Here is a 14,171-nt window from a genome sequence, read left to right as displayed (position 1 = left end):
CTCCATTCCAAATGACACACTGGTAAAATTCAGGGTATGCACTGTAGTCACAGCAACTCTACATCACCAGCTGATTACTTCACTGACAAATCTCAATTTTTTGCCAACGGCAGATAAATGTCTCATCAACACAACCAAACATGAATATCTTTAAAACTCGTCTTTATTTTTCTTTTCTGACATACTAATTTGATCACATTCCCTATTGACAACATTAAGATTTATTAAAATCAAAAATATCACTTTTTGTCTTAAAATGTAATTAAACGAACTGATGACGGATCCAGTGAAAGAGAGTTACACCAGATTTGGCATTTTTCGGGAAGATACAGTCAATAGCTTGAAAACCCTGTAGCTGTTGGTTTACACTGTGAAATATTTCGCACCAATGTGGCATTATGATCTCCTATGAATAGTGGGTATTCAACATTTCCACAGAGAAGTCATTTTAAGGTCACTGAATAAAAATATACTGTAGTGCATGACTTACGTCCTACTTACACTGATCAGCTGTTGAACGGACTAGCAATGATCAGCTTTTGAATTTATTACTTGAATCTAATTCCAGCTTGGCCTTTTAGATTGCTTAATGTATCCAAATAATTTGCACTGGTCAGCCGTTTCAACATTTCCATGTTACAAAACTCACTTGGATATGGCAGTACATTTCTCCTGAAATGACAATATATTCCAATTTTCGCGGAGACCAATAAAAACTACTATATATTAGAGAATCTACTCAATGTTTTTAACGCAAAAAATGTTTAGGGTCGGCGGAGTTTTCTTGGTTAGGCCAAGTTAATTGATCACTTATGTGTCTTCTGTTTGTCTGAGAGGCAACGCCTGACGGGTCAATTTCAACGGTTCGAAAATATTGAATACACATAAGGTGACTATTTTTTGCATTCCGATTGTAAAACACCGGGTTGAGGTCCCAGAATCAATGAAGCATACGATGAAATAAAGTTGATCATGCACGTACGACCTTCCTTGAGGTGCTCCCCCTCCCGTTTGCAGTTTGCGAGGGAAGCAGTAAATCCATTTGCATAATTTTGGCAGATACTGGTACTATTGTATCATACTTTTCTTTCACATATTCTTTCTGTAAACTGAAAAGGAGACTGAAAAGGTATTTGACTGACATCTCTGTTTGACATTTGTCACGCTTCTCATAATTGTAAATTGTCGAAAAAAAAGAATGTATAAAAAATCAACTAATCTCAAGAAAAACAACCTTCTTACTCAAAAGTGAGATATTAAAAATTACTTTGCGTATCCTTTCGGGGCTATATGGACTATTTTATGCTCAGCACAATTTTTCGCCTTCAATAACTCTACATGTATTTTTGGGTATCGCAGAGAATTATGTCTTACAGAACAAATATCAGGCACTGCTCGCGATCTATGGGATCGCCTTTGTTCTAGTCTTTAAGAGGATTATGGAGGTGATAGCCTTTTGTTTTCCATTGAAATTGTAATCTGATAAGTAAATTCTCTGATGAAACAAACTGGTCCCAACACAGGCCTTTAACATCACTGAAAACTGTACTTTAAACCGTACCAAGTCCCGATTTGAACCCAATGAAAATTTTGACCCCATTCTATCGATCCCATGAAGCCTTGCTTCCCGGAACTACTGAACACTGAAGCGGTTTGAGTAACAACAAGCTGCGTCAAATATTTGATATATCGTGAACAAAATGGCATCAGTGAGTCTCAACTACCCGAACAAATCGACGAGAATTTCCTTACTCTGCGTGATCTGTTGTGAACGATACAAGAATCCCAAAATTCTGCCGTGTCTGCACAGCTTCTGTGAGCCTTGTCTGGGTAAGTTGGCAGGTGAGATGGGCGCCATTACGTGTCCAGTGTGCCGCAGAGTTCATGAACTCACCGACAATGGCGTGGCAGGAATCCAGGTCAACATCTTCCTGAATGATTTAATCGCACTATTTGAAGAACAGAAGAGCGTAAACACTTCAAAGAAATGCGACGGATGTGAACAAGGCGATGTGACAAAGCACTGTACCGTCTGTTCGTTTGATTTTTGCAGTAACTGCGCCACAACACACGGTAAGCTCCCTACAACGAAATCTCATCGCCTTCTCCGCTTTGATGAATATATGGCGGCAAAGTCAGCCGACCCATCCTCGGTTCAACCTCCTGTCTATTGTAACACACATCTAGACTACCCGGTCGAATTCTATTGTGATACCTGCAACATGGCAATCTGTCTGAAGTGTACTGCATTAGATCATCCTCTGACAAAACACCAGTACAGATGTGTCAAAGACGCGGCAAAGGAATTCACCAGAAACTTACACGTAGTCATTGACAAAGTGAAAGTGAAAGAAACTGAAGCTAACAATAGCAAACTCAAAGTGCAGCAAATATTGGAGTCTCTGGAAAAGTGCTTCCAAAGAGAAGAGGAAAGCTTGAGAAAACACATCCGTCAAATCATTGATGAAACAACGCGTCTGATACAAGAAAACGGCAACAAACTACTGACAGAGTTGAAAGGTGAATACGAAAAACGAAAAGTTAACTTGACTGCACAATTGAAAGAACTTGACATTGGTGAAAATGACCTGACAAGTACTCGTGAATATGTTGAGAAACTGGTGCATTATGGGAACGCCTCACAGCTAATGTCAGCAAAGAGGAGAGTTGATCATCAAACAGAAAAATTGTTGAAAGTACAGACACAGGCAGAACCAGTGGAAGACGACTACATGGAGTTTCAACAATGTGATGACTTCTGTAGGGGGAAGTGTCTTGGCACAATTAAATTCATTCCGACGGTGTACAAAGTGGAGTCAGTCACTCAAACACTTCGAGTTGGCGAAGACATCACATGCACCATTCGAAGCGCGAATGAATCAAACCTAAACAAGGAAGAGGTATCGCATGTTGTCCAAGTTGAAGCTGAGATGAAGACACCTGACGGTAACACACAGAAAGTTGAGGTCAAGGACAATGAGAATGGAACAATGACTTTGAAAACACGTGTAGAGGTAGAGGGGGAACATGAATTGTCAGTCACAGTATGTAAGAAACCAGTAAATGGAACACCGGTTAACATTAATGTTATCGCTAAGAAAGGGTTGATGTGTAACTTTGGCGAGAAAGGTTCAGGGATCGGTCAGTTTGATAGCATATGGGGTGTGACAATGATGAGAAACGGTGACGTGTTGGTTGCTGAGAATAGCAATGATAGATTACAAAGTTTTACTGTAAATGGAAGACATCGGAAGATGTTAAAGTTTGCAAATGTCAGTAATTTCTATCCCTGCGATGCAGCTGTATCAGTGAATGGTAATGTCTTCACTACAGATAGTGGAAATAAGCAGGTATTTGTCTATGATGAGAATGGTGAACTAATCAGGTGTTTTGGAAAGGGTAAGATGCAGTGGCCGATTGGTATCGCTATCAATCCTGTCAATGGAAGGGTTTATATTGTAAACAACAGAGCTCACTGTATTCACATTTACGATCAAGACGGCAATCATATCAAATCATTCGGTAGTAATGGAAGTCAGAAGGGTCAGTTTAGCTATCCCTACTTTGTGTGTATTGACAACACCGGCAATGTCTATGTATCCGATAGTGGTAACCATAGAATCCAAGTGTTCAGTGGTGATGGTCACTTCCTCTATACATTTGGCTCCCCTGGAAGTGGTGATGGTCAGATGAAGTGTCCCCATGGAATAACTGTGGACAAACACGGCTATGTGTATGTCGCAGAATACAACAATAACAGAATTGTGAAATATGAATCGAATGGTAAATTTGTTTGCCGTATCGATGATGTAAGTGACGGTCTTAACCATCCTATCGGTGTCTGTGTCACTGATGATGACAGAGTTATAGTAGCTGATAACGGTAACAGTTGCATTAAAGTTTTCACGCAATAATTCTGCTAGTAAGAAGTTACAATTTTTATTATTTCATGTTCTCTTGATGAGTGTAAACGGCTCTCATATTTCATAAAATATTTCAAAGTTTTATAGAGAATACAACAAAGAGAATAAAATTGGAGAATATCCATCAAACGGCAAGCGAAGTAATAAAATACAAAGTGATTTGTAGAACAGTTAACACAATACCACAGGTAAATTACTTTTAGGTTACAAAATACAATGCAAGATATGAGGTACATGGATATTTCACATTGATATCGAATTATTTGCATAGATTTTCAATTCCAAAACAGCGCTTATTAGATACAATTTGCATAAATGAATATTAATATAGCTTGCACTGATATAGTTTAAAGTTTGTTGAGTGACACATGATTTTGTCAGTACAATGAAATGTATGTTTCATGGCAATATTTTTCTAAAATTTACATGTATATCAACTTAAAGAGCCAGTATCTGTAAGTTTTGATGCTATTATTTCAATACTGCCGTTATCAATGTAAACTACATTTTTTGTTCTACTAACAAAAGCATGTTAAGATACACAGTGCTGAACTCGTCAATGCGGCCGGCACATGTGTTCGCTGCCTTGTTATTGTTGACAACTTCTGATCGGGTCCAGACCCAGAATTAAATGTAAACAATAACAGACTATTAAGTGCGTTTTACACGTATTAACACTGTGTTGACTCGCTAAAATAATTCGGAACAAGAGCGTGTAGTTGTCATACAAACTTGAAAATAAAAGCAGCGAAAAATCTTCCTAAGTTACAGCTAGGGCCTCTCCCTTTTAATTATAAATTTAATCAGGTGTTACTGGATAAGAACCACTTTCATAAACCCTATTACTGTGTGTAAAAAGTCGCTCAGAGTTTCCTCGGCTTGTATTTCAGAGGATTTTTCAAACTGCATCACATTATTTACAATTTGACAAAGTGCCTTTTTAGTACCGTTGTAGCTAAGATTTTACATGTTTCTTGCCATGGTATATTACACTGTGATTGTGTTGGCTGCTCGTTTGTCTCGATGCATTGAACTGTAAATTCGCCTTTATGTGTGTTTGATATCATAAAAATGTCGTATCTCAATTTTATGGCGACTAAAGGTTCCAATTTAAGGCTTGCAGTTCATTCCGTTTAAAGAAAGCAAGATATTTTGAATTGAACAGGGGAAACAGGAGAGGAATGCACGGTTGAACTTGAACTTGGTAATAGTGATTTATTATCGGCGGGCATACTTCTGTTGTAGATCGAGTTACGATGCAAATTACAAGCCTGCACTTTAATATCAAGCGTAACGTACACGTACTAATAGATACTTATAGGTTTCCGTAATTGTAGTTGTTAAATAACTAGATTAATGATGAACGTACCCTTGTAGTGACTTGCACGTGATTTGTAATGAAAGTAACACCCCCCCCCTCCCGCTTTGGTGAGGCAATCTACTGTGGGCTTCACCATTCGTATGGCTTGTCCACTGCTTTAACTACCTCAAAGCGGTGGCTGTAAACTGCCAAAGAGCTTAATAATGATTTTACTAACTTTTTATTTTCAAATCTTAAAATCCAAGAAGATTCTGTAACGTTTAACCTTTTATACTAGTGAATTTGACTTTCTTTCTTAGAATATTGAAATGTTAAGTTTCTCTCAATAAAGATATATGACATTTGAACTAGTTTAACACCTTTGATTTAAGAATTTTGACCTTGTACCGACATTTTTGATTCAAAACATTTTGACCTTTTACCGACATTTCATAACAGTTTAAAGTACACGAGGAACGTTACCTGGGATGAACGTATCTCACGTGGAATGAATGTACCTGACGTGAAACGGACACATCTCAAGTAGCTAGACTATATGTGTACAGTAAATATAAAATTTTATGAGCGTGGTATAATTTTAGCACAGAAGTGCATAAAAGAAATCAAAGATTCTCTTATTCCATTATTCCATCCATCAATCCATTATTAATATATACTGGACCTGAACGAAACTTTCTCCACGATATCCTGTACTATCTGTTATCAACACGATTGGAACTAATTTCGGATAATTGGATTTTCATATTTTTCAAATTTCTAAAAAAGTGTTAGGAGTTCTATAGCTGAATGTTGCAATATTGAAATTACTTATAAAAACAAGTGTGTAACGTAAAAAGAAAAGCAGATGAGATTACATTTGTAGATTAAATCGACATAACTTCACCAACAAATTATCCCAAGTTAGTTCCAATCGCGTTTATCGTAACCCGAGTACGGATTTTGGACTGCTCTTCATCTTCTCATGCACCAGTCAAAATGAGCGATTCGCCCGTCCATTGACCACCCCCCCTAAAAGAAGACCCCTCTTTCGGATGACAAAAAATTCATGACCCCCTATTGCTTGACTAACAATTGAACCAATTTTGAATGGTAAAACTGGCCATTGACGGTGTATAGATAGGATATATCACTATGTAAGGATTCCAATTAGCATATATGACAGGAGAGTATTTGAATATACAAGGGAGAGACTCGCCTGGTGGGTGTCCCCTGCATGGAAAAAATTGAGAAATTTATGTGTGATATGATGCATGCAGTGTGGCGCAAACTGAGGGACTTTAAATTTGGTTTTCACTGACTAAAACTGTTAAAACTGACATAGGACATCCCCAAGGGGGAGAACACGAGAGGGGGTGTCCCCCTCTCGCATTGAAATTTTGTTTAAATTGAGCGTAAACTCGGAAAGGCATGCAATGTCAAAATTAATTTTAAAATAAGTATAAGAATACAAATTATATTTCTTATCGTGTGCAACGACAATTTTATTACATTTACCTCAAACTTCAGTTCATATTTTTTACATTTTTATTTTTTAATTTTTTTAAACATTTTCTCTTTATTTTTTTATGATCAGTCTTTCTTCAAAACTTCATTTCATTAGTTGAATTCGGTACTATGCTGCAAAATAAAAATAAAAAAGAACATTATGATTCATTGTACACCGGGCATTTATCAAATAGGATTACCATTGGCTTGGTTTGACCATATTTATGTTATAAAGTCTAAAAGTACAAGGGGCGAAGGGACTCGAGGCACCGCATTATTTCGACTGTACAATGCAAGGCGTGTTTTCTTGCAGTTATCAGTAACAGGGAACTCAAACAAAGTTTTTTTTTGTTGGAAAGTTTGAAAGTTGTCCATAATAGTCGACCTGCATTACTGAAATAACTCACATCTCCATGCACAATGTTGTTGTTCCTTAAAATGAACAACAAGGAGTACCGATGAAATCAACACGTAAATAACACAATGTTGTCAGTTGACTTTTTATTTACTGGTGTGTGGCGATATATTTTTCCCTGGCAGGTTAGTTGTTTTGAAAACTTTAACTAAAAAACCGCCCTTTCTACTCTTCTTGCCATAAACAATCAACTTCCCCAAGACTACAAATCCAAAGTCATTAATTCTGAAGTTCAGTCTGTCACCTTTGGATGTGAAGATATGGTATTGACAAACCTGTAGCTTTTTCATCAATGACAGCACCACTGTGTCCATGGTCTTAGTATCAATAAGACCGTTAAGAAGTCTCAGGTCAGCAACAAGCCTGACGAGATCCCATGTCTGTGGATCAGCCAGCTTCTGGCTATCAACAGCATCCTGTCATATAAAATAAAACAACAACAACAACAATAACACCAGCAACAATAATGATCATCACCATCATCATCATCATCATCATAATCACGAAAAAGTGAGAAAGTACTGATTGAAATAACAATTGGCATAAATTTGAAAGACCTGTCTAGAACACAATATTGTAACATCGGATTTAAGCTATTCAGACAGCGTCCCCTGAAAAATCTAGCCAATGAATCTTATTGCTGTTATCGAATGTAAACTGTTTTCTCATGTGTTCATGTATTTTGTCCTTAAAAACAGACAGTCTCAGAACAGTTGGCCCTTGGATACTTTTACCGATCCCATGCTTGTCCTCACAACCCTAGCACCCACATATTGTTGTTGTTTAGTTTGAGATATAATGAAAGAGCTGTGGTTCCATTGTACACTGGACCACACCATGGACGTGAAAAATAAACATTGATCATTCTCTTTTTACGTCCATGATCACACTTACACTTACTTTACTTGAGTCATTGTTCCCATTTTCTCTGATCAAGATCTTGATAAGGTCTTCAGCCGCGATCGTCCTTTCCTGAGGAGGAAAAAACAAGTATTTGAAGTCAATTCATTTGCGCCAATCTTAAAGACATGTCAAATAAATGAACTGGTGATTTAGATTTAAACTGATACTGAGAAAAGAGTAATCAGAAAATTATGTATCAGTGTTAAGTTTATGAAATGAAAGAACTTTGTCATCACTTTTTATTTTATCTGTACAAACGCTGTAAATTATTCAAGAAGCAGAAAGTCCCAGTCCGCAACATGTTTATGTAATAAGTTTACAACAAGGTAATATACAACATTTCTCCATCTACAAAATATGTAACGATAACAATATTATCAACAACAAGTAAAACGTCAGTCTAGGTTTAGGTCATGCGCAGATGGAAAACCAGGATCGCTCCCTTTTTTGATATGAAGGGAACAACTTGTTATGTACTGAATGTTAGGGAAATGTTTATTATGACAGTAAGGTCATCATTTCGCGTTGACAGTGCCCGGTTGCCTGCTTCAGTTGCAGAATGTACAGCTTTTCCACGTCCTGGTCTGAATGTTAACGGACATCAGTTTTACCCGGTGATCGCTTTTCCTTTGCACTAAATTAAAATTATTTTAATTCTTAATTTCAGTGAACGTCAAAGAACTCAAACAATTTCTTCTCAATCATTCCGATTTTGAGCGAGATCACCGTACATAATGTATGCTCTAAAAGTTTTCATTTAATATGTAATGTGTAATATGTAAATAGTGCAGTTGTGGCCCGTGGTTTCAGTTAATACGTGAAGAACATTACTTTTCCTCCTCTTGCAACAGATATAAGTATGATACGAAAAGGGATTAAACTCTTCCCTTCATCTCACACGAACTCAACATGACATGTATCGTCATGCATTAATACAGCTCAGAATAGACCTAAACATGTGCAATGGTGTCCGCCACAACTCATAGCTTTCTCCGTCCTGTGTACAGACTCGGCGAAAAAGAGTGAATTCTTTCTAGGGTATTACACTTACTGGGCACACATCTCTAGTGGGTGTGCTAACGACTCCAGGGAGAACAAGTCCTTCGACGCTGAGTCTCTGTGTCTCAATATTGTCGTCCCCTTTTTCTTGTGAAACCTGAAAAACATTCAAAATTTCCAGTGATACACTCTCAGAGACAACCTCCCATAGTTTAATACCGTTGTTCTGTCTCCTGTGCTAGATTTTACTTTCGGACATGGGAATGGGAAGGGAAATGGTTTCCCTAGATGGCTAGTCTTCTTGTGAGATTATGTCCAAATTTTCTTTTTTTCGAGAGTCACTATTGATGTTTTTCCTGAGATTTACTGTTAATATGGTTAAATCAATATATAACAACTTTAATTTGTAAAAAGGGGTATAGATGCCGAACCATCCACACCGTAGACAAGTAGAATGGATGCAGGAATATCACGGATGTTTTGTGACAACTTAAAATATTGTCGCAGTTTCAGCATTATGGTGTCGGGAATGCTATGTCCCGATGCCAACAACCTTTCCCGCTGTTCTGGTCGTTCGTTTGCAGTAGTTAATACCCAATAGTTTACATTTTATTTTGCCGACATGCATGTCTCCTTATTGTTCACAACAACTGAGATAATAATGTCGAATACATGCAATCCCCTAACAAATCCATAACCACGCTTAACAACACTTACTTCGTTCACCTCATTGATGTCTTTGTCAACGACCTCTGTGTTGACAGCACCAGCTACGTTCGCTTTGCTTTCCTCGGCAACTTTGGTGATTTCTGCGTCTTCAGTAGCCTAGAGAGTATCATAATATTTAATAATTTCAACGCAAAACTCCTCTGATGACCTTAATTTTTGATCCAATATTTTATTGGGTTCTCAAAAACTCAACTCATGTTTGAAGTTTGAAGAACAGACAAATACTAGCAAGAACTAGTAAGAGAACCCTTAAGAACAAGAGAACCTTCTGTATTTCAGCGTAAAATTTCTGAGAGATAAAAGTGTTGCCTTTGTTGTGTTGAATACTATCCTTGTTCAATTATATTTATAAGATTTTCGATAAAGTTCAATGTTAAAGTTAATTCCTCCACTGGCAGGGACAAAATGTTTTGGGCGTTGATGCTATTCCAAATATTGCCTTGTCGTATGGATGTCTTTCGATGTTGAGTACCAGCCACTAAACACTGCCAATAGTCGTTTGTAAGTATATCATACCCCTTTGAGACTTTGGCATCAAAGTGGAGAGAACTTCTTCTACACACATACACTTCACGATATTTGAAAGTCTCCCGATCTTCAATTTTCTTTAAAGACTAACAGATGCACAGCTTTCTTTTGAGCGTGAACTTTGCGAAGAAGTTATAAAACGATATTATCCGCCTGTATCCAATTGATACAACATTTTATTTCATTTATAAGGTCTTTCTACTGTTTGATGTACGCGATAACTTCAATAATTAGTACGAGCAAATATTATAAAAGTAGCTTACCGTCACATCTTCAGCATTTCCATTATTTCCACCAGATCTTCGCCGTCTTCTGAACAGACGGCGGAAGAACCTTCCAACACGCCGACCAAAGCGCCTTACCCTGGTGAACCGATAAGTTAGATTTATCAGCACCATACAAATACAGGAAAAATAAATAACTAAGTAAAATTAAATCTCAATATGAAATGATAAGTGATTTGAAACCTTCAAAGTGAATTCGAAGGGCACATTTACACTCCATGCCAGAAAATTGGTGTCGCACCTTCTAACATAAAAAAGTATGAACCATACGATGAATTTTCGTCGATGATAGTCTGATTTGTGTGTAGAAACATTAAGAATTGACAATTTTACCTTGAATCGGAGTGGTTTTCTGTTCTTGGCACTTCGCTCTGATCACCATCTTCAGATTGTGGTTTTACTTCGCCATCTTCAGTGAAGCTCTCTGTATTGATGTTCTCTTTCATTCCTCTCGCATTTGATTGTATTTCCTGATCCTACAACGTTAAGATAAAACGGAACGTCAAAAGCGTTTAGTGATAAAACCTGGCGCGTATGCTATATATTGACGAGGGGAAGGTAACGGAAGAGGCATACAGTTTCCAAGGTTTGACCAGTCGTGGAATACTGGGTATATCGGTATTTGACGCCATTGCAGATATGACAGGGATTAACTTTTTCGCCTGTCGTCAGTTGTGATATTCCGCTACTAATATAAAGTAGCTACGTACACTTCTATTTTTTTATGACGAAACTATTATCCATATTGCGCGTGCGTAGATTAACATGATTGTCTGTCGTGCAACTTTCGACGAATCAAAGGTTCGGTTTTCGGTCACGTGATCATAACTCGAGTCGCCGAACTCTGCTACATATTTGACCTCTGCACTTCCCGCAGATCATACACGAAATTAGTTATGGCCAAAGATTTCAGACATATAATAGGCCGTACGGTGCTGTATGGAATTGCTTTCTCCCAGAAATGCTCAAATGCTGTCGTCAGTGAAAAAACATTTGTCGTTACGAAGTAGTGTCGCACTATAGTAGTCTATCCGAGACGGCCAGTTACCATTTCCAACCTTTATCAACTCATCACGTGTACCCATGTCGACCATACATCAACTGACAAACACAACATACATCACACTTACCGATGTCATTCTGCAATTCCGGTTATATATTTTTAGTAAACAATAAAACCGGTTGAAGTTCCCTGAAACCTAAAATAACGCGCTTGTAATTCGTCGAACAAAAGCAGTGTGAACAGATGCGAGACTGATTATGACGTGGACTATTGTCCTATCTGCCGTTCCATTGGACTGTGGGGCTCAAGGCTTGCATGCGTCATCGAACTTTCAACCAATCGTATTAATGTCACTTCTCATTGTGATGTCACTTACAACTAATTTCAGAACAGTTCGAGATTTCTGTTTTTCGAAATTTTATTAAATAATTATAATGAAGGCCCTAATTGCGCTACTTTACCATTTTATTAGTATTTCTTGGCGTGAACTGAATTAAAGTTGGCAAGGAGGAGGAAAAAATCAGCTCTTACCAGTGAAATTGCCTTCCCAGTGAATGTAAGGGGAAATCAATGGCTTTCGGCGGTGCGTAAACGTCATGATTAACGCATCGCCTGTATCAGTGCAATCTATTGTAGTAAATATTACACTTACGGAAGTCATTCTAGCATTTTTTGCTTGGAAGAGTACGAATCCGTTGGCAGTATTTCCAGACTTGAGAAAAGGCGTTCTTCTACAGCGATTAACAACAGAGTGAAGGCATGAGATTCTGTCTGTGACGTGGACAATAGTCCCGTATCTGCCACTTCATTGAATTTCAAGGCTTCGTGCTTGTTTGCGTCACCGAACATTCCGCCAATCACCAACCATCACATTTTCCGAAGATGATCGTAGAGGGCCCTTCGCAAATAAAAGTGATATGAAATAGCCTTCTGTAAAGGGTTACGTGAGTATAACGTACATGTGAAATATCTACAGACATGTACTTTGGCCACGTTTGAGATCAATGGTAAGCATGTAGTTGTTTACTACACTTTGCGAACAGAACTGCAATGCTCTCATATTCGATTCTCTGCGAGTGGTGTCACCGTTTGAAATGTAGCTTCTTCTCTTTACCAAGCTACTGCCACTTTGACGGTCGGCTTGGAGTAGACTCCAGAGACTCCCCCTAATAAGTCGAGTTAAGGTCTTGAATGCTAACCGATCTTCAGCTTGACCGTCAGTTTCTTGGAGAAAGTCGGGTGCAAGTGTTCAGTTTGTAAATTAAAATGTCACATGGAATGCAGAAGGGAATATGGTGGCATAGAAAATTTTCTGCATCGCATACATTTCTCAGATATGATTCATACATTTTTTATAATGACGCAAAATTGATGTTTTGCAGCTTCATAAGAAATACCAAAGCCACAGTGTTTTACATATTTGGTGTAGATGCTCGCAGAGTGTCTTAATCTTATTTTGTTTGGCAAGTGCTAAAAACTTTCACTTCAATCTGGAAACAAGGTGTTGAAAACAAGGCAGGTATGGACTTGAATACAGCACACCTACAGTACCCAGTCTCGTTGTCACACACCACGGGCCTCATTATGGCTATAGATACATCAATAATTACCATCATGAGGTTTGTGAAGCTCTGGTTCACAAGAATGCAGTCTTGGGCGGCAAGGATGCATGGTACTCAGGTGTGATCTTACTACTCGATTTTTAGTTTTTTTGTCTGTCATCGAAAGATTAATTAGTGCCAAGATATATGAGCATAAAAAGACAAAGGTCACCGGACTACCCTTCTGATTATAAGTTGTTAAAACAGAATAAGTTTGTTCATTTTTCCTTTGAAAGTAGAGAAAATTACCCATAATGCATTACAACACACCATGCACTCCTATGAGTGGTGCTGCCAACAGTAAAGTTAGTAAGTTTTAGGGCACATGGACAATGATGGATGCTTTTCATTGTCGCCTGATGTTTACTAATATGTCATGTGTGCGTATACTTCTAATCATCTCTATTGGTGGAATTTTTCTTCTGATGACATATCAGGTGTCTCAATCATCATCCTAAAAGGGAGGGTGTCGTCCCGTCTGTTGCTATGCACAACATATCCCAAGATCCTTTGTGCATATCCAAACTTTTAAAATGGCCACTGTAGGGAAACCTGATGACTGCAGCCAAAGCAGCGTCATATACATGAAGGAACCAACTTCCATTTATTTGCTGTAGTCTTGCAGTAACTGGAAAGCTATAAAACTGGTGAACTGTGAACATGCATCAAATGCTTAATTTGCTTCACATTTGCATGACATTCATCGCCAATTTCTGGGAAGATGCAATGTTTATCACAAGAAAGTCACACAGCTGCAGATAGGATGACACCCCCCTTCCCTTTAAGTTGCTTGTATCTCATCATACTACAATGTCTATTGATGCCAAGTGACACACAGGTAAGGTTCAAGGTGTTCACTGTAGTCACAGCAACCCTAGATCACCAAGTGATTATTTCATTCAATAATCTCTCATTTTTGTCAACAGCAAATCAATGCTGTATTTAATGTTTCATTATCACAACAGAACATCAATATATTT

At 38.0% G+C, this 14,171-nt stretch overlaps 1 protein-coding gene across 1 annotated transcript; it reads left to right on the top strand.

The window, feature by feature from the left end:
* Window positions 1-1,622: 1,622 nt before the first annotated feature.
* LOC139136723 (tripartite motif-containing protein 2-like) lies at window positions 1,623-5,600 on the top strand. The gene is made up of 2 exons (XM_070704541.1): window positions 1,623-4,001; window positions 4,195-5,600. The coding sequence occupies exon 1, from the start codon at window positions 1,701-1,703 to the stop codon at window positions 3,912-3,914; it is 2,214 nt and encodes a 737-aa protein (XP_070560642.1). The 5' UTR covers window positions 1,623-1,700; the 3' UTR covers window positions 3,915-4,001; window positions 4,195-5,600.
* Window positions 5,601-14,171: the final 8,571 nt, after the last annotated feature.

The sequence above is a fragment of the Ptychodera flava genome, chromosome 7 (assembly GCF_041260155.1).
Source record: "Ptychodera flava strain L36383 chromosome 7, AS_Pfla_20210202, whole genome shotgun sequence".
In the NCBI taxonomy this organism is placed as follows: domain Eukaryota; kingdom Metazoa; phylum Hemichordata; class Enteropneusta; family Ptychoderidae; genus Ptychodera; species Ptychodera flava.
Note: the sequence above shows the minus strand (reverse complement) of the source record. Positions and strands in the feature narration are given on the sequence as shown.

Bases quoted from the DNA above. Each gene is read 5' to 3' on its own strand.
- LOC139136723 (XM_070704541.1), top strand. From the start codon at position 1,701: ATGGCATCAGTGAGTCTCAACTACCCGAACAAATCGACGAGAATTTCC.